This window comes from Lynx canadensis, chromosome C1 (genome assembly GCF_007474595.2).
Source record: "Lynx canadensis isolate LIC74 chromosome C1, mLynCan4.pri.v2, whole genome shotgun sequence".
In the NCBI taxonomy this organism is placed as follows: Eukaryota; Metazoa; Chordata; class Mammalia; order Carnivora; family Felidae; genus Lynx; species Lynx canadensis.
In genome coordinates, this window is record NC_044310.1 from 29980851 (window position 1) to 30001953 (window position 21103).

Consider the following 21103-nt stretch of genomic DNA (forward strand, 5'->3'; position numbering starts at 1 on the left):
CTTTTTAATTTGAGTCATTCTAGTAGATATGTAGTGGTAAAGTGTTTTCAGTTGCTGCTGTAGCCTCCGTATCAAGTTTTCATTTGTAAACAGGTCTTAGCTTTGTGGAAGGCATTGTTTCCTGCTGTCATTGAGTATCCTTGTATCCCCTCAGGCAGCTAGTGGAAATCAGGTGGGTTTTCCAACTCTGAAAGCACACTGGTTTTTTGTTCTCCTTGTTCATCTTCATCAGGCCTTGATGTCAGATCTAGCTCATGGAGCTTGTTCTGTATGTGATCCTCTCTGTCATGATGTTCCGGTCCCTCGCCTCCCCCTCCCAGGCCATGGGTGTGGAAGGGTTGCCCTCTGACTGGCCAGGGTACTCATGGACACTTACAATACATCCTTGTGTACTTGGCCCCCTCCCCGCAAGTGGTTCCCTAGTAATTCTGTGACTTTTTTCTTTTGGCTTCATCCTGAAGTCTGGTGTTCCAGCCTGGCCGGGAATGGAAAGTTAAGAGTGTGACGTCCTCTGACACCCTCCCTTCTTGTAGAGGGGTCTGAGGTTTGTTTGTTTAAGCTGAACAGAGGATGCCAAAGATAGAATTTGAGTCAGCTCAGCACTGGCTTAGGCTCTCCTTTTCACTCTCCTGGTTCCTCCTTCGCTTTCCCCTCCCCCTCTAGCCAGTTGTTTCCTGGGCTTTGTCTGAGATACACTGTACAGTTTTAACCCCATCTCGTAGTACTGCCTGCTGAAAAACAGTCAGAGGCGACATGGAGGAGAAGCCGCCAGGAAGTTTCTGACAACAATGAGCTGCGGGCCTCTGCCTCTGCGCTGATAGTACGGGACAGCAGTAACCTCAGGAGAAAGGCATTCGGAGGCCTGCGCTGAGCTGTGGGCTTGTGGCTAACTCTGGAAAGGAGGAAGGTCGAGCGTGGAAATGCCTCTCTTAGATTCGTCCTATTTGCCATCAACCATCTTTATTTTGACTCATGTTCTGGGAATTGCCGGTGTTCTGTACTGGAAGAGATGTGCCAGGGGCAGAGCAGGTAACTTTTGTACTGAAGTATTCTTTAAATCAATCTACTGTGGGGCTTTTGAGGGTGGGGTAAATGACGGAGGGCTTCCCAGTGGCTTTCCTTAAAGGGCCAGTACGTCTTCTCAGCCCGGATGCTATCAGACCTAGGACCTAGTATGTGTATAGATGTACTGAGGAAACAGGGCTGCCCTGGACCTGGACTCTTCCCTGTTCTGTGAGGCTGTCTGCTAGAGGGTGCTGGTTTGATGAAGTGATGTCTGGGCTCCAAGCTGAGGGAAATGGCAATGGTGCTGACTTGGGTCCTTAAAGAATCAAGCTCTTCCTTTCCTTCCTTTCTTAATCTCGAAGTGGCTTTTAGATCTTTGTTTTTAACCAAAACCATACAGTAATTCTATCACCCTCCTCTGGGTCCTCTAGGTCTGATCTGAGAAAACTTGTGGAATTCGAGAAGTTTCTGGATTTGGTGTGTTTTTGGATGAGAAAAGGCAGTGGAGGAAAGGCCAGTGAGAGGAAGGGGTGAATGGTGTCCCTGCCTAGGTGCTGCCTCTGTTCTCTTTGATATGATTAAAACTGTTCCTTTCCCCTCAGGCAGCTGTATAGTTTACTTGTTTATCTAAGTCATCCTGTTCAATGAAAAGTAGTTAACTGTTCTTTTCCCCAGGGAGTCAGATCCTGATACTTCAAAAAAAAAAAAAAAAAAGCAGACCCCTCTTTCTTCTAGTACTTGCTATTAGTTAAATTATATTCCTTTGGCTTCTAAAAGCCCAGTGCTGGAACAGCCTCACGTTTGCTATTTCTAAGTCTCCATGGTTGAGGATTAATAAAAGTCTAACTTTCCCTGGAGTCCACCCTTGGATTTCAGTGCTTTTACTACTGTCATTGTGATCCACCTGCTACCTTCAAGCCAATGTATTGAGAACTTGTTACTTGGTATCTTACAAGTTAAGGTAGAGATTTAATGACTTATTACTTCGCTTGCTATTAAAAGTTCATGAATGCTTGACAGAATTAAAATTAGATTCAGTCATTCCCCAGTGTCCTTTCCAGTAAGTCCCAGAAATGCTTTTGACTAAATATTCAGATCCCAGCATGTGTCTATATCAGCAAAAACAGACATTCAGAAATATGTTTGCTTGTGTGGTGGTGTGTTTAAAGAGGTAGCCCAACGTAGCTTTCCTGGAATATAAGCCTGTATTGGAGTTTAGAAAGAAAGGAAAAGGCAGGCATGAATTATTTGGCCCTATGTACTATTTCAGATGCAGTGAGAAAGTAATTATCATCCAGGCTGAGGCTGCTACTTCCCTTTCCCCATGCACTATGGTAATGACATTTCTAAACCACTAATTGATTGATATTTTTAAAGTTTACCTTCAGTATAAGATTTTCTCTGATACTTACTAGGCAGACCCCTGTCTTTTAAGTGCTTTCTTTTTTATGTTTTAGTAATGTGAATTTCATATAAATAGCCATAAAATGCATTGGAATAAAAAAGAAAAATACATTGTAAAAGCTTTTTATTTCTATGAAACAACTTTGGTTCTAGTACCTCATAGTTAATTGGGAATGTGCTGTGTTCAGTTTATCTGTAAAATTGGAGCAGGGGTTTTCCAATTGGTGACTATGGATACCAAAACTTATGCAGAAATGCTTAAGAGATTCTGTACCCATTTTATTTTAATTTCAATTTTGAGATGTATTTTATCTATTTAAAATATATTTAAATAGATACATTTATCTCGGGGCGCCTGGGTGGCACAGTCAGCTAAGCGTCTGACTTTGGCTCAGGTCATGACCTGGCGGTCCATGAGTTTGAGCTCCACATTGGGCTCTGTGCTGACGGCTCAGAGCCTGGAGCCTGCTTCCCATTCCATGTCTCCCTCTCTCTCTGCCCCTCCCCCACTCATATTCATTCATTCTCTCTCTCTCTCTCTCTCTCTCTCTCTCTCTCTCACAAATAAACATTAAAAAAAAGTAACATATATGCTGTAATGTACTACCTTCCAAATGGACATCACCAGAATAAAGTTTCCCCACCATCTATCTCTGTATATATATTTAACTGCTTATAAATTTACAGTTTATTCAAAAAATGAAGTTAGTATCTAGTATCTTTTCATCTGGTCTTTAAAAAAAATTTTTTTTTTTTTTAATTGGAAGCGTTTCACTATTGCAGAACATACTGCAGAATATATGTCCTGTGCCTGATAAATTCTGGGCAAGACTCAGTTGTATGGGCTCAGGTGCTCAGTCCATAGTGAGTGGGAAACACATTGGTAAGTGATGACACTGTAATATTGGCAGAGCATGTGCTAAAAGTTTTTGTGCTTCTTGCCCTACATTTCTAGTCATATTTACATTTTGTAAAGAATGTACACAGTTTTAGATATTGAAGGTATTTGGCTTTGAAACAAATATTTCTGCTGTTCTTCAGGCTCTTGTATCAATTTATTTGAGTAATATCATGAGAGTACCAGGCACACTGTGAAACTGTTACTGTTTGTTGCTGTTTGTATGAACCAGTTAAAAAAGGCTTCACTGTATTTCATGACATAGACATAGACTGGATGCTGAGGCTATTATAACTGTAATTAACTGATCTCTAATTTTAATCAAAATTACTCGACTGGTTATTTCATTTAGCTTTAAAATAAGTAACATACATTTGAAGCCATAACATTGATTTATACTATTAAACACTGCTTTTATTTATTTTTTATTTTATTAAAAAATTTTTTTTTAACGTTTATTCATTTTTGAGAGACAGAGCATGAGCGGGGAAGGGGCAGAGAGAGGGAGACACAGACTCCGAAGCAGGCTCCAGGCTCAGCTGTCAGTACAGAGCCTGACGTGGGGCTTGAACTCACAAACTGTGAGATCCTGACCTGAGCAGAAGTTGAATGCTCAACTGACTGAGCCAACCAGGCGCCCCTATTTTTATTTTTTTTTAATACTGCTTTTATATATTCTATATGTTGAGTTGCATATAAGATTTGTTTGAAAACGTGTTCTGTGAGAGTTAAAAACCACTAGGTGGTTTCTTTCTTTCTTTCTTTCTTTCTTTCTTTCTTTCTTTCTTTCTTTCTTTCTTTCTTTCTTTCAGAGAGAAAGAGAGTGCACATGTACAGAGAGAAGCAGAGAGAGAGGGAGACAGAGGATTTGAAGTGGCTCTGCCATGATAGTAGAGAGCCCCTTGCAGGGCTTGAAGTCAGACTCACAAACTGTGAGATTATGACCTGAGGCAAAGTCTGACACTTAACTGACTGTGCCACCCAGGTGCCCCTAAAAACCACTAGGTAATTTCAGGGTTCCTTCCAGTTCCTTGGTTCTAAGACACTGTGTTCTGATAAACCCTCACTGTGTTTGTATAGATTTCTGATTTCTCCCACTCTTTTTTTTTTTTCAATTTTTTTAAGCTTTTATTTATTTTTGAGAAAGAGAGAGAGAGAGAGAATGCTGGAGAGGAACAGAGTGAGAGGGAGACACAGAATCCAAAGCAGGCTCCCAGCTCTGATCTGTCAGCACAGAGCCCGACACGGGGCTCGAAACCACAAACCAGAGATCATGACCTGAGCCGAACGAAGTCGGATGCTTAACCGACTGAGCCACCCAGGTGCCCCTGATTTCTTCCGCTCTTAAAGTTGATAACAAGTTCTGTTTTTCTTGTAGAGTTGGAAAGGATCTTACATATTAACCAGTCCAACCTCTTAATCCTACCTTTATTAGAAGTCATTCTTCCTTTGCTTAAAGGTCTTTGATGGTACAACATACAGCCTATGGACTATTCATTGTGTTGGTAACTGGGGAGTTCTTTTTTAATTTGGAAGTTGCCTCTTTTTTTTTTTTTTTTCCTTTGTAAAGCTTATTTACTTTATGAGAGACCATGAGCGGGGGAAGGGCACAGAGAGAGGCAGAGAGACCATCCCAAGCAGACTCCACACTGTTAGCACAGAGCTTGATGCAGGGCTCGAACTCATGAACCCATGAGATCATGACCTGAGCCAAAATCAAGAGTTGGATGCTTAACAGACTAAGCCATCCAGATGCCCCAGAAGTTGCCTCTTTGTAACTTAGGCCCATTAGTCCAAATTTTGCCTAGCAAAGATCAAGTCTACTTCCTCTTCTAGGTGTCAGACTTACTTAGGTTTGAAGGCTATCTTTGCCAGCCCAGACACTTTCCTCTTATTTACTATATATGATTCCCTAACTCATTATTCTAGTATTCCCTTTGGACAGTTAACTCAATTGTTTTTGCTTTGAAAATTTGGAGGCCATGTGTGCATGTGGAGAGGTGAGGGGAGTAGAACAGAAACATGGGGAAGGAATCACTGATCACTGTTCCTTCACTTTTCTTAGTTTTTTTCCTAGATGTTTATGAGTCCCTTGGTGAGCTCTGGTTATATAAGCACATGGCTTTTACAACCACATCCCTAAGTCACCATCTCTTCAGCGGATGTAAACAAGGTACAGGAAGACATAGTTTATATTGAAGTCGTATAATATCTGTAAAACAGCACTTTGCATTCAGTTAGTATTTAGATTTTTAAATAGTTTTCGATACACCCTGTCCACACTTAACATTCACATATATCATCTTGTTATTCCAAAAACTTCCTGTTAAAATAACCTATTTCCCCCAGACTCCTCCCCACTCCTATAGCCAGAGTTACCTTTCTGAAATACAGAGCTTTGTGTGTCACTCTCCTGCTTAAAATCCATCAGTGCCTCTCCTCTGCTTTTAGAATAAAGTTCAAACTTTTCAGCATGACATAAAAGTGTTGTGGGGCACCTGGCTGGCTCAGTCAGTAGAGCATGCGACTCTTGATCTCGGGGTCATGAGTTTGAGTCCCACGTCGAGAGTAGAGATTACTTTTTTTTTTTTTTAAGTGTTTTTATAATTTGCTCCCTGCCTATTTCACTAGTTCCATTTCCTGTCTTGGTCTTATAAGCAACTAGTACTCCAGAATCTTTTAAAAACTTGCAGATCTCTACCACAAATGCCCATACCATCTTTTCAGCTGGACTACTTGATACTTGTCCTTCAAGGTAAGTAGTTACTGCCTCTGGAAAGTCTTTCTCCACTGAAGTAAGACTTCCTTTTCAGTGCTCCAATAGCATTGTGTTAGTGCTTCTTATTCAAACCTGTATCATCTTGCTCTTGTCTGTCTCTCCCCACTAATTAGAGGCTGTTAGACTGTAAGATCTTTAAGAACAGGGACTGTTACTCACCTCAGTTTCTCAAGTGTCTGAGACAAAATAGCTGTCAGCAAATGTTACTTGAACAAATAAAATGAAAAAATTATGATAGCATTAGGTATAAGCTGTAGCATGAACTTGTCCTATTCATTTATGTATTTATAGGGCTTGCATTAGCTTGACATGTAATCTAAGGTACGTGCTCCATATAAAATAATTGAATGATAAGAGAGTTGCCCTGTGTTGTAGTTTATTAATAACTCATATTGTTATAGCATAAATGGGAAGAAAGCTTTATGGTTCCTTGAGAAGAACATTTGCCAAAGGACAAATGTGTCCCTCTCTAGGGTCTTGTTTTCTTTATCTGTAAAGTAAAAGGGTTGGACAATCCAGTCTCTTAAGGTTCTTTCCATTTTCAGTATCCCACTGGGATACTAGCTATAATTCCTGGGTCTGGACCATGTGAAGTACAACCTAAGATTGTGTCACCTTGTTTTTTTTGTTTTTTTTTTAAAGGAGCTCCATTACACTGTTGAGTCTATTAAGCTTAAGTTCAGTTATAAAATGGTCAGAGACTGTCCATGGATTGCTGTTAATCTCCCTGCTACACACCACTGTCCCTTTAGTTTTCTTGAACTTCAGCACACGACTTACAGGTTTTCTAGTTACATTTTGTCCTGTGAGACTTGGCGTCAGTGTTGAGGTTGTTTTGAATGTTGATTCCTCCATTTATGACATTAGCTGTGCATCCTCCATTTATATTATCTGAAAATGTGTTAGGCATATAACAGGCACTCAGTAAATAAGTAAATGGTCATATATCAAATATCTTTACTCAGATGACAAAACCATTAGCTGTTTTAATCAAGGTGGAGCCTTTATCTTTTTCTTTCCTTAGCTATTTTTTCCAGATCTGTCCAGTGTAGAAAGACCACTGAACTTGGAGTCAGGAAATCTGGGTTCTAAGTCCTGGCTCTTCTGCTGCCTACTGGGAGATGTTAGGTCACTTATTTCCTCTGGACTTCAAATTTCCATTCTGAGTGAGAAGAATAAAGACTAAAGTCTCTAATTTTCTGTGATTCTGGCAGTGTGATCATCTCGCCTGGACTTGCATATAGCATGGAATTGTGGTTGAGAGTCTGGGTCAGACTGCTTGTGCTATCATTCAAGCTCTGCCACTACTGGCAGATTGACATCAATCTACCTGGGCCTGTGTTTCCTCCTCTGTAAAGTCAGGTTAATAATACTGCATGGTGGTTTCGAGTTAGTTTTTAGAATACACTCTGCACATGGTAAGGACTTTACAATTGTTTTTTTCTTTGTTTGTTTAACTTTATTTATTTATTAGTAATCTCTGAACCCAAAGTGGGGCTGGAACTCATGAGCCTGAGATCAAGAGTCGCATGTTCTTCTGACTGAGCCAGACTGACACTCCAAGGACTATATAATTGTTTCCTATCATCATGATACTTGTTTCACAAAAGATATCATTGAGGACATAGTAATTTCCTGTAGGCTGCAGGGACAAAATACAAATATTTGTCTTTACAGTGGGAATGAAGACATGTGAAAGAAGCCAATGTGGGAGTATATGAAAAGTTAGTGGCATATTATGAATCATTGTTTTACACATCAGGAGGAAAGCCTTTTGTGTCTGCTTTAATATTCTTAACAGTGGATGATTTTGGCATTTAAAGAAATGTATATTCCTTTGATTTTCTGTGATACTGTAAGAATGCCAGTAGTTGTAAATTCTCTAATATCTTTTAGCCATGTATGGAAATAGTGGCTTGAATCTCTTCCATTCAACATTTTATTTATTTTTAATTTTTATTTTTTCCCCACCCAGCATTTTACGCATCTGTAGGTAGCAATCAGACTCACTTTTCCTGACTCTAACATCTCTGAACACACAGTGACCGATGACATGACTAAAAGTTGGGCAAAAAAGAAGGGGAATGGCTGGGGTAATCACTGCTCAGGCCGGTCTCCTCTGAATAATTAAGAGCTGTCTTTTTTTTTTTTTATGTTTATTTATTTATTTTGAGAGAGACCACGAGTGCATGCACGGTGGGGAGAGAGAGGGAGAGAGAACCACGAATAGGCTCTCTACTGTCCATGTGGAGCCCAATGCAGGGCTCGATCTCACGAACTGTGAGATCATGACCTGAGCTGAAATCAAGAATTGGGTGCTTAACTGACCAAGGCACCCCAAGAGCTGACTGTCTTAACCAAAGTCTTCCTGCTGTCAGCAGTAGCTTCCCTTTTGAGATTCAGGACCTCCTAGGATCCTGGGAGGGAAGGCAGGTCTCCTGGTAGCTAGACTGACCTTGTCCCCAGGACTCTCTCAGTCCACAGTGCCTTCAGGGGAAATGGGTCTGCTTGGATGCAGGGGGAATGAGGAGAAGGTAGGCTTTGGTTCATCTTTTTCAGAACTTACCCAGTGATGATTATTTTGACTTTTAGAGACTGTGAAATTACTTAGTATTTCTAGAAGTTGCCCCACATATTCATTTAGGATATGCCCTAAATCTCCAGTTGGCTATAGTCAAATATTTTTATTTCTTTATCTTCCCAGGAATATTCCACGTTCTTAAATATACAGCTCCCACACGGCAGTGTAGTTGTTCTGGATTAAGTCCTTCCCACAGACAGCAGGGTATAAGAGGGGGGCATAGCTTTGGAGCTGGACAAATGGCTGTGTAATCTTGGTCAAGTTAGTTAGCCTTTTAAAAATATTTTCATTTCTAGGGGTGCCTAGGTGGCTTAGTCGGTTAAACGTCAGGTCATGATTTCCTTGTTCATGGGTTTGAGCCTCAAGTCAGGCTCTTTGCTGACAGCTCAGAGCCTGGAGCCTGCTTCCAATTCTGTGTCTCTCTCTCCCTCTGCCCCTCCCCCGCTCACATTCTATCTCTCTCTCTCTCTCTCTCTCTCAAAAATAAACAAACATTAAAAGATTTTTAAAAAAGAAAAATATTTTCATTTCTGAGATGGAATTGATAATACCATCTTAGAGAATTGTTGGGATTAGATGAAATTATATTTAAAGTTCTTAGCACATCACCTGTGAACTAACAGTTACAGTAGATGCTCAGTTAATTTTAGCTTAGGTTATTGAGTGCCTTCAAAATGTGTGTAAGACCAGGATAGGAGGCAGAAGACTCAAGACTCAGGAAATTTAAGTCAGATAAAGGAAAAGGTTACTAAATACAAATCAGGAAGCATTTATTCCTTTTTCCTCTCTCTTCCCTATTCCTTGTGCCTTTCCCTTCCTAGTTCAAGGTAAATTCTAGGAGGACCCTTCCTGTCCCAAGATTGACTAAGGAGAGTTTAATAAGAGGAACAAACTGAGTAGAATTGTCGCAGGTTATCGGGGTGACTGGGAGCTTAGTCAAGGAGGGATAAGGTCAGCTGTGAGTCTCGTTATTAGTAAGTAGTAACAGGATTATTAGCACTTTGTAGGTGGGAGGGATGCCCAGTAGGGAGTGAAGAAAGCTGTCAGGGCACTGAGGCAGGTCATAGGGCTTGTGTAAACAGAGTGGCCTGCTAGGCAAGCTCAGTCTATTAGTTTTTACTTGCAGTCTTTGGGGCTAATCTCTGCAGACTTGCTTTCCTGGGCGTTGCCCCTCCCCCCCTTGCCTAGAAACAGGATTGGAAGTAGCATTAGCCTGAAGAAGTCATTCTATTTAGGGAGCTGGAGCAGAGGGCCAGTGATTAGGCCCTTATCTGCAGCGGGGCCTTTCTGCGTGGTGTGGGGCCGGGATCCTAGTGGCCGTCCTGCCATCGGCGGAGGCTCGGCTTCTCTAACCCCTGGTTGGGTCAGAATTGTGAAGAAGCAATAGATGGGCCGGGCCATCCTAATGAAAAAGCCCTTCATTGTATTTCTTCAACATTCCAGTGTCTGGTACAATTAGCCAAGACTCAGAAAACAAGTTGGACAAACAAGCAAGCAGTCTTCCTCTGATGGATAAAGGGATCTCTGGCACCGCGGAGTTAAGTGTGCTGACTTGCAAAGACAGAGTGGGAGGGTCTGGGAAGAGGAAGGGGACTTTGGGATGACATTCCTGGCTGGAAGAGAGGAAAGAATGGAGCAACAGGCAAACAGTGTTTTTGAAGTTGATGAAATCTGCCGGGCTAATCTACCTGAGAGGCTGGCTGCAGCTGGGCTACTCTGTAAAGTAGGTGGAATCATTGATGAGAGACTGTGACTCTTCCCTTTGGGCAGCTGTAAGTGTGGGGAAATGAAGCTCCCTTTAGAATCTGGGAATCTGTTGGCAGCAGACAGTGAAGGGATTCGCCGCGTTGTAGTCTCTCCCATTTTGGGACCTTCTCAGTTGGTTAACGCTTCATAGGTACTTCTGCCTGAGGAGAGGCCAGCCCTAGGAGCAGTTTGTTGGGCAATGGATGCACTGTTCCTGACTTGGCAGTAAGCCATTCTACCTTACCAGCTGTCCTGCAACTCTCTAAGATTCGCCAGGTCACAAGCTTCTGCTCTGCAAATGGAGGGTAACTCAAAGACCAGCCTCTTTCTATGTGCTCAGTCTTACTCAGTGACTTGGCTGGACTTTTTCATATGAAGCTCCCACCTCTGTATGCTGCTGTTGGTCTGAAAACTCTGAGCTGGTGCCACTTTTGAATAGGATGCTGTTTGCCTGAAGACCTGAACCCAGTTTTTGGAATTGCCCTAAGGAGGAGCTTCCTCTCTGACCTCAAGGGGAGGAGGAGGTCATTAGGAAGTGGTGGGTGGAGCCACGTCTCTGTACTTCTGCTGTCTCTCCCTGCTCATCGAATAGCCCTTTGGCTATCTGTCTCTATTCACCCTGAAGTCTTTTTTGAGGAGCTGCAGAGGGTGCACAAGCCACTGTCTGGAGGTTCTTTTGGGTGGGGTCAGCAGACACGAGAGTGCCATGTGGCCTAGTTACCAAGATGAGCACGAGTTCAACGCCCACCTGGTTTGCCGCATGTGCTGTATGGGTACGTGAAGTTTGTTCTTTGTCTGGGCCTGTGGATCCCAAAGAGCCCTTGCTCTCATTGACTCACAGGAATATATGGGCTTTGAAATCTTGCAGGTGTTACAAACTTCGGGCTTGTTAAAATGTGCAGGGGAATAGACTGTGGTGCCCTACTTCCTGGGGAACTTCTTAAGCTTGTAGTCACTGGCAGTTAAGAGCCTGAGCTTTGGGTGTGGGACTTTTTTATAGAGACTGAATTCATGCTCATGCTTCTTTTCGCCTGTATCAGGAAACCACTTTTAAGTTATGTTACATAGTTCTGAAAGTCCAGGGTGTATTTTTAGCAGAAGTTGGTTACGGAGTCCACCTCTGAGCAGACTGGATGGTGGGGGGCGGGGGTGGGGGCGGGGTGGGGAGGAGTCATGGCCTGGATTTCCTCTTTGGGGCCGATTGCTAATTCTCCATACACTTAGTCTCTTCTGCCAGTGGCGAGGAGCTAGGAAGACTTGAAGATGGTCTGTGGACAGGACCTAAAGAAGAGTTGGAGGCTAGGAGGAGTGTTGTGTAGGCTGTACTTAGATCTCCCTTGATAAAAGACTAGAGTTCATTTAAATAATCTGTGACCTTGAGCAAATGGCCTAGCCTTTTTGGCCACAGGTTTCTTTTGGCTTCCAAACTACAGGGTGCTGGAATGAGATATCAATTCATCACTTCTCAGTAAAATGAAAAAGATAAGGGGAAGGTAGTGTGCTTTTCATGAGCGAAACTCATTTAAAGAACTGTCCTTTACTTTGAAATTGCCCTTCCTACTTTTCTGATGTTAAAATGTCCTTTATTTTATGAATGAATTGTTCTTAGGTGGTAGTTTGGTTTTAGATAATGCCTACTTAACGAAAGAAAAGGTTAACAACTTTATGTTAGGTTTTCTGATTTATTTTGGAACATTTATTGGTTGGTGAAATCCAAGTTTGGGAACTCCTGGATTGATCATTGACTTTGATAATCCAACTTTTGATTTTATACTGTCGAGTCTCTAAAGCAGAACAAAATTGTGACCCAAATAGGTTTTCACTAAAATGGAAATCACTGGCTGTTTTATCAAAGGGAGATGACAGAAGAAATCTCAGAAGGGGTGTAGCATAGCTAGGGTTCCGATTCTGTCTCCTGACTGGGAGGCCAGTATTGCTGGATATTTAAGTGCTTTCTGAGAAACAGAGGTGGTATTATAATAATGTTTGGGGCACATGGAGAGGCCGTTTTAGTCTGTCGTTTCCATGTAGTCTAGCCTTTTATCTTTCTGGTATCATTGAGATTTCCTCCCTGAGATCTAGAGGAAAGAGGCTCTGTATCTGAAAGTGCTTAGAGATAAAAGGGCCCCTTTTCTGTAATCAACAGAGAAGTATAAGGAAATCTAGAATCTTTATTGAAAGTTTTGAAGCAAAAACGTTATTCTCTCTCATCCTACCTCTTTTAATCCCATGGCTGATAGTTAAAAGAGGGATTTTGGCATCACCTGTTTACTTGGGGCTCTTGCTCTACCACCAAATAGCTATATGAGGTGGGAGAATTGCTTAACCTTTCTATGCCTTGGTTTCTTCATTTGTTAAAAGAGGATTTAAATAGACCCTAACTCAGAGTCATTATGAGGAATACATGATATTCCAGCATTTAGCCCAGTGTAAGCTCTGCAGGTGGTTTTGATATGGCTGGTTCCCAAACTAAGATCTGGGAAGCATTGATCTATCTAGTCCAAACTCCTCACATTATAGATGAAACTCAGGTTCAATGAGGGAAGATGAGTATTCAGTAAGTTAACAATCATAGGCTAGAGGCCAGCAAATCCAAGTTATAGGCCTGATTCTGCCACTGTGGCACTTTCTCCAAGTTCTTAAGTCTCACAGGACTGGGATTTCTTCATCTTTAAGATATTTTGAGGATTCTTAAACCTCTACTCTCTTTCTATCTGTGAAGTATTTAGTTTTTCTGAATGTGATAATCTAGTGAATTTTCAAGAAACTATCGAGCTTTTCTCCCTCTTCCCTTCTGCTTGTATGCCTCTCCCTCTATCTCTATGGCTCATTTCTCTTGCCACATGCTTACTCCCAGATTATTTCTGTATCTAACTTCTGTCTTGTATTCTCTGATTGCCAATAGAGCAAAGAATTATTATTCATAAAGTTCCTGTTTGCCTGAGAAATAACATAAAACTTTAATTTTATTTTGAAGTTTCTAGAATTATCACTTCCTTAAACTCCCAAATCTCAATCTTCATTGAGACATAAGCCTATACCAACCCTTGGTGATAGATTTCTGTCATGAATCCTATTACAGCTTTGGTTTGCACCTCCCTTCTTCCCGTTATTACACAGGACTATATTGTGTTGTCTCCTAATAATTTCATGATGGCAGTAGGTGTGGTGGTTGAAAGTCGGTGATAGACGTGAATTTGAATCTCCATTCTGCTACTTGCTAACTGTGTGACTTCTGGCAAATTATTAATAAGCCTCTTTGAGCCTCACTTTGAACTATAAAAATGAGGATAAATAATGCGTACTTGATAGAGTTGTGAGGAGTAAATCAAATACTAAATGAGACGGGCTTTGCACAGTGCCTGACACAGAGTACACACAATATCTAGGTCAGTCTTATCTCCCAAAGTTGACTTATATATGTCTGAGGATAGGAATCATTTATAATGCTGGTGCCGTTATACATTTTTGGTAAGCACAGTTTAATTGCTTGATCTCCAACTCATCTTTTCTCCTTTCCTCTCCTCTCCTCTCCTCCCCTCCCCCTCTTACCCTCCCCTCCCCTCTCTTTTCCTCTCCTTTCTTCTCCTTCTCTCCCCTCCCTCCCTCCCTCTCCTTTTCTCCCTCCCTCCCTTTCTTATCAAAGCATAGTTGACAGACAATGTTATGTTTGAGGTATATGATTCAATAAGTTTATACCTTATGCTGTGCTCACCACAGTGTATCTACCCTCTGTCACCATACATTACTATTACAATATTATTGATTATATTCCCTATGCTGTACCTTTTACCCCTGTGCCTTATTCATCCCATAGCTGGAAGCCTGTATCTCCCACTCCCCTTTACACATTTTGCCCACCCCCGCACCCCACTCCCCTTTGGTGACCATCAGTTTGTCCTCTGTATTTGTGGATCTGTTTCTTCAGCCCATTTTCTTTGAGCTTGCATTAAGTGGTTCAAAGTCTCCTGGATCCAGACATGGCAAGAAGAATTTAGGAAAGCTGTAACTGTAGATGGGACATCTGAATGGAAATCCATGCTCCCTGCTGAAAAGCAGCCTTTTTTTCTTTTTTTTTTTTTTAGAGAGAGAGAGAGAGCACAGAAGGGCAGAGGGAGAGGGAGAGGGAGGGAGGGAGGGAGAGAAGAGAGAGAGAGAGAGAGAGAGAGAGAGAGAGAGAATGAGAATACCAAGCAGGCTTCATGGCCAGCACTGAGTGTGGAGCCTAATGTGGGGTTGGGGAGGGGGCCTCTTTTGGACAACCACGAGACCATGACCTAAGCTGAAAGCAAGAGTCCGATGTTTAACCCACTGGGCCACCCAGGAGCACCCCTCCACCCCCCGCCTTTTTTGAAAAGTAGCCTTTTAATTATCATTTGGGAATACTTCTGTAGTCTGACTTTGAAAATCCCGTCTTAAAGTGTCCTTGTAGATAATAACCTTGGCGCATAGTGGGCTTTCAGTGTATATTTGTTAAATGAATGAGTATTCTTGAGTATCCATTGTTGTCTTAATTGTTTAAAGAAATTTAAAACATGGTTCTTGACTCCAAAGAGCTAAAGTTCAGATAAATTGGATTTACATATAGAGGTATCTAACAATAGGTTTTATATGCTTGGTGCCAAGTAAATTGAATAAACATAGGCACCTTGAGGCATCTAGAGGTGGCTGGCATAGCCAAAAAGGTATAAAGGAAGAAGTGGGATTTCAGTTGGGTCTTGTAAGGAGGCTCTAACTTAGATGATCCAAAAAGAGTGGAGGGCGGGGGCAGATATTCCAGTAGGGGCAGATGGTGAACAAAGACAAGAATGTGCAAAGTGTGTTTGGAAACAATGATATCAGAATGGTTGTAGTGAGGTCTTGTAGGGGAGAGCCTAAAGGAAAAGGTGGAAGAATAGATTGTAAATTTCTTCAGGTCAGAGCCTACGTCTTTGTCTCCTCCAACCACCTAACATATAGTGAATAAAAACTAGACTCAAATATCAAAGGTTGTAGCAGACTATGGAGTAAAGGGCCTGGACTTAGTCTTCTGGGAGCCACTAAAAGATTTTGAGTAGAGGGATAATATGGGCAAAGTGGTGATTTAGGAAGATTTGTTGAGAGAGGCTGTCTGCTGTACTTGCCACAGCCTCACCGGCAAACAGTTAGCTTCAAATCTGTATCCTCAATTTTAACTGCTCTTCTGAACTCTAGACCTAGGGTTCCAACTGTCAGCAAGAAGGTCCTGCTAACACTTCATTATTTTTCTTCTCCTTTACCCAACCTGTGCACAGCCAATCTGTGCCTCCTTCTGTTTTCCTAATCTCAAGACACTACTCCTCCCAGTTGCTAGAAACATTATTTGACCAACATTTGTTGACTAGAAACATTGGAATTGTTTTGAACCCTCCCTTTCCTTACCATATCTAGTCACTATTTAAGGGCTATTGTTTCTGCCTCTATATTATCTTGCAGATCTTGACTGCCCTCCTTTAATCCCTGCTGCCTCTGCCCTAATTCATGCTCTTAGATTTCTTTCTTGGTTTGTCATGGTAGACATCTAGCTTGCCTTGTACCTCTTAGTTGTCTGTCTGCTGCAGTCTGGCCTTCAGTTCAGTGCCAGATTAATCCTTCCAAAACACCCTCTTGTTCAGAAAATCTCAGTGTTACTATTTTATTTACTGAATTAAGTACATACTCCTTCAGTTTTCTGGAGTGATTTAACCTCAGATGACCTTGCTAGCTTCCTTTCTCATTATGTTGCTAATTGTAGGCTATGCATAGCTATACTATTCCCTGAAACATATCCTCTGTACTTACACATGTCCCAATCGCTGCTCCTGCTTTTTCTTCCGTTCGGCATTCTTTTTGTTGTTGTTGTTGGTAACGTTTATTTATTTTTGAGACAGAGAGAGACAGAGCATGAACGGGGGAGGGGCAGAGAGAGAGGGAGACACAGAATCTGAAACAGGCTCCAGGCTCTGAGCTGTCAGCACAGAGTCTGACACAGGGCTCGAACTCACAGACCATGAGATCATGACCTGAGCCGAAGTCTGACGCTTAACCGACCCAGCCACCCAGGCGCCCTCCCCGTTTGGCATTCTTTAACTCCTTTTTGGGCTGCCCAAATCCTAATTGTTATCCAAGGTTTAGTTCAAGCATCATGCCTTCCATGACTCTTCTCCAGCCCCTCTATCAGAATTAGCTAACTCTGTGATTATCAGCATCATGTTGTGTAGCTTGTATATGGTGTGTTATTTGCTTGATAATGTTGTTAATTATTTACATATTGGTCTTTGCACTAGGTTGTAAACTTCGTGAGGTCAAGGCACAGGCCTTTTCTGACTATCTACTTCCCTTCTCTGTCAGCTCAGGTATCTCAGTTTGACATTTCCAGGTAGTTGGTGCTTCTTGGGCTTCTTGAACCATTTGTGATTTTTCTGTGGCCCCTGGGGAAACAAGCAAAAGCTATTCTCTTATTTGCTTTTTTAATGATTTATAATGCACTGGGACTATGTTATAGGCTACATTGGATTAGAACACAGAGCTTTGCACTGCAAATTCAGGCTTTAATTCCAATTTTAGGCCTATTGTCAAATTGTTTCTGGCAGAGTAGGACAGATAGACGTGTAAACAGTGATATCTTGTACCAAGCACAAGAGGAAGATCACCTCAACTAGTGTGTATAAGGGATAGGAAAAGCTCCTGGAGGAAGTGATGGTTGAGTTGAATACAGAACAATAAGTAATCGGAGAAAAGGGAACTATATTCCAAGCAGAGGGAACAGTAAATACAGGGGAAGATTACATTCGGCAAGAATGTTCAGGAAGGCTGAAAGAATTTTTATGAAACAGGAGAGAGGAATGAGTGGCAGACAGGCAGCACATCATAATGGGTCTTAGATGCTGAGACAAAAAGTTTAAATATTATCCTGAATGGAGGCATCAGGCTTTGGAATCCAGTGGAGCTGAGTTCGGATTTGACTTCATTATCTACCTTGTGATCTCTGAAAAATTACTTACCCTCTCTAGGCTTTATTTTTCCAGTAAAATAATATTTAATTTTCAGGGTTGTTGAGCATTAGAAGCAATATATGTAAGGTGTGTAGCACATAAGCAGGTGTTCAATAAATGTTAACTGTTAATATTATTAGGAGGATACAGAGTCATTGAAGGATTTTAAGTCAGACAGTAAGAAGATTAGTTTTGCCAGAAAGATGGCTGGCAGCATTGAGAAGGATAGTGTCTTAATTTGGGCTGCCATAATAAAACCACACACATGGTAGCTTACACAACACACCTTGATTTCTCACAGTTCTGGAGGCTGGAAGTCCAAGATCAAGGCAACTGCAAATGTGTTGTCTGGTGAGAGCCCTCTTGCTGGTTCATAGACTGCTGTCTTCTCACTGTACCCTCACATGGCGGAGAGAGGACTGTCTGGGGTCCTTTTATAAAGAACCACCTTTTTATAAGGCTCCACCCTCTTGACCTAATCATGTTCCGAAGGCCTCACCTCCTGATACTATCACAGTGGGGGGTTAGGATTTCAACATATAAGTTTAGGGGAGGAGATACAAACATTCAGTCCTCAACACATGGGTTATAGTAGGGAAACCTGTTAGAAACAGAGGGAAAAGAAAAGTTCCGTTTTAGACAAATTGAATTTGAGATGAGCATGAAATAAATGTTTAGGAGGCAATTAGGCATATGGGAGTGGTATTTAGGATGAAAGCGTGAGCTTAAGATATGGATTTGAAAATTATCAGTTATGATTGAAAACATAGGAGTAGATGAAGTCATTCTGGGAGAATGGAGAGAACAGCTCTTCGTAACTTTTTTTAAAAGCTATGTTTTTGGGGGGCACCTGGGTGGCTCAGTTGGTTGATAAGCATCTGACTTCAGCTCAGGTCATGATCTCCCAGTTTGTGAGTTTGAGCCCCCGTCATGCTCTTTGCTGACAGCTCAGAGCCTGGACCCTCCTTCGGATTCTCCCTCTCTCTCTGCCCCTTCCTCACTTTCGTGCTCGCTCTCTCTCTCTCTCTCTCTCTCTCTCTCAAAAATAAACATTAAAAAAAATAAAAACAAATAAAAGCTATGTTTTTCCCCTTCCACCATGCACATAACACCCACCTGTATCTTAAGAATACAGAATGAAGGAAAGAGGGTGAAGGATGAGTAAACATATAAGGAGTGAGCAGAAGAGAAGGAATAACCCAAAGAGGAAGAGGAACACTAGGGTAGAATGGAGTCTGAGATTCATGAGGGAGAGTGGGTTTAAAAGCTGAAGGAATGATCAGCAGTGTCATTTGAATTGACAGGAAGGTGATTGTGGAGAAAGCAGTTTCAGTGAATTTGTGGGGCTGGAGGCCACACAGGTCACATGGGGGACTAGGAGGAGAGGAAGTGGAGACAACATTGTCATCATACTTGTTCAGGAAGCCAAGGGGAAAGGAAAGAGAGAAGTTAAAGATATACAAGCTAGGGGATAATTGTTGGATTAAGGTTCCTGAGGGAAGAGAAGAGATGGGATCCAGATTTTAGGTGGAAGGACTTGCCTAAGTTACAGGAAGGACATCTCTGCCAGTGAAACAAAAAGAAAGAAAATTAGGGTATATTGGTAGCTCAGTGGACTGTAATGCCCTTAATAAAAGTTGGAAACAAGTATTAAATCCTTCTAATTAAGTAATCCCTGAATGATTAATTGGTGCCTCAATATGTACAATCTTAGAATTTCCCAGTGGGCAGTTGGGTTCTTTGTTGTCAGTTCATAGCCTTGGGTGGGGCCAAGTTTATAAGAAGCATCAAAAATATGGCCTTTTCTTTGATTGACTTGGGTACCTTTGAAAATTGTACCTTTGCTGGGCCTGGAATTAAATTAGGGATTTGTGTGTAGGAAGCCAAACCTAAAACTTATTTTAAAAGTTTCAAAGTCTGAGCTGTTTGGAGCATTTTGAAGGTATAATAGTTAAAGTTGCTCTTTGGCTTCCCTGATGAATTTCCTTGCTAAAAATATTAATGATCTTAAACCCCAGTTACTGCAGTATCCTTGTCTTAATGCTTAAATCGGAAAGAACTTGCATATAATTGATGGGTCTGCAACACAGGATCCTAAAAAAGAATCCTCCAGCTTTGGGGCACTGTTGTTCCATAAAACCCGTTTCTGAGGAGCTTCTGGCTCAGCTCTAAAGCAGGCTAGCTGGTCTTGAAAAGGGCTTGTAATCACGTTGCCCTTAGTAATTATGTTCAGAGTAAGTACTCAGACCTCTCACTCCTGAATTGAAAGTCAGTTTTTTAGCTATTAGAAACATGACTGATATGAGAACATTAGGTCTACCTAGCGCATTATTATCCTGTAAGGACTTGGTAGGTGAATAGAATAGCTTATGGATATAGTAAGATGGAATGAACAGTCTCCATCATGCCCGTTGCATCTTTAGGTCTAAAATAAAGGAGGCAGTGGACTAAAGAGAAATCCTATGAATTCCGCCTCTTTAAAATGTTGATTAGTTTAGGGGCACCTGGGTGGCTCAGTCGGCTGGGTGTCCGACTCTTGATCTTGGCTCGGGTCTTGCTCTTAGGGTGGTGAGTTCAAGCCCCATGTTGGGCTCCGCGCTGGGCATGAAATCCATTTAAAAAAAAAAGTTGATCAGTTTAAAAGGACATTTGTTAACTTTTCCAACTATGTATTAACCTGTCACAGCAAACGCATACAGCTTTTATGATAAAATAAATTCTGAAAAGAAAAATAAGAAGGAAAACTTGTGTCTCCAGGGTGAGAATTTTGTAAAATTAGAAACAGGCCACTCTTGGTTAAGAAGGTATTAAGTGTAGTGAAGCAGAATGGGTTTGGTAGTGGTGAAAATGTAGGGGGTGGGGCAGAACTTTCAGTTGGCTTTTTGTTTTCTCATCATGGCTGCATGTTTCAGCACACAGGTGACACTGCGCTGTTGGCTTTTTTACCTGTTGGACTGTTTTCTTGTAGGTAACTTGGCTGTGATTTCATTCTGTGTGTTTTGTTAGCCAGTCTTCTAATCATATATTGGCCAGTCAAGAAAGTTTTTGTTTTAGGTCACATCCTGCAGAGCTTTAGGTGTTAGCAGCTTTGGGAGATACAAAAAGTAAAGCATGGTCTCCTTCCTTAAGGAGTTAATGATCTCATGGGTGATGTGAGAGTAAGCATATTAAAAGCCAGGACTCTATATATAAAGTGCTGACTGAGTGATTAGCATAGTAAGAACCATAAAAATGTGTAGGACAAAGAGACTGTTGAGCCTGGAGTTGTCAAGAAAGGCTGCCAGAGTAGTTTTCTCAAGCATACATCTGATCATGTCATCTCCTATTTAAAATCTTTCAAAGCTTCCTCTTACCTATCTCTACCAATTTCTTAGTGGTAAAGTTTGAACTCCTTTGTTTGCAAGAACGGTCATGATTTGACCCATGCCATCCTATCTAGTTTTAAATCTCTCCACTACCTAATATACATCCTGTCTTTCAACCATCCTTGATTCTGTGCTCTTCTCTGAACATAAGCTCCCAGTTGTCTCCATGAATTTGCATTACGTGAAACTTCGTGTAGTAGCTTTGTCCCTTCCTTTTAATTCCTGGCTAACTTCTACTCATCTTTTAAGGTTTAGGTAGAGTCATTCATCTGGAAACTTTCACTAACTGCTCATGTTTCCCTCTCCTGTTCAGGTAGCTTAACCATTTCTCTT

At 41.6% G+C, this 21103-nt stretch overlaps 1 protein-coding gene across 1 annotated transcript in view; it reads left to right on the forward strand.

Moving 5' to 3' along the window:
* Positions 1–590: 590 nt before the first annotated feature.
* The window catches only part of MACF1 (microtubule actin crosslinking factor 1), a 230379-nt gene continuing 209866 nt past the window's right edge, over positions 591–21103 (forward strand). Inside the window, 1 exon segment of the mRNA XM_032594263.1 lies at positions 591–1029. Coding sequence (XP_032450154.1) covers positions 921–1029 — 109 coding nt within the window. The 5' untranslated portion in view covers positions 591–920.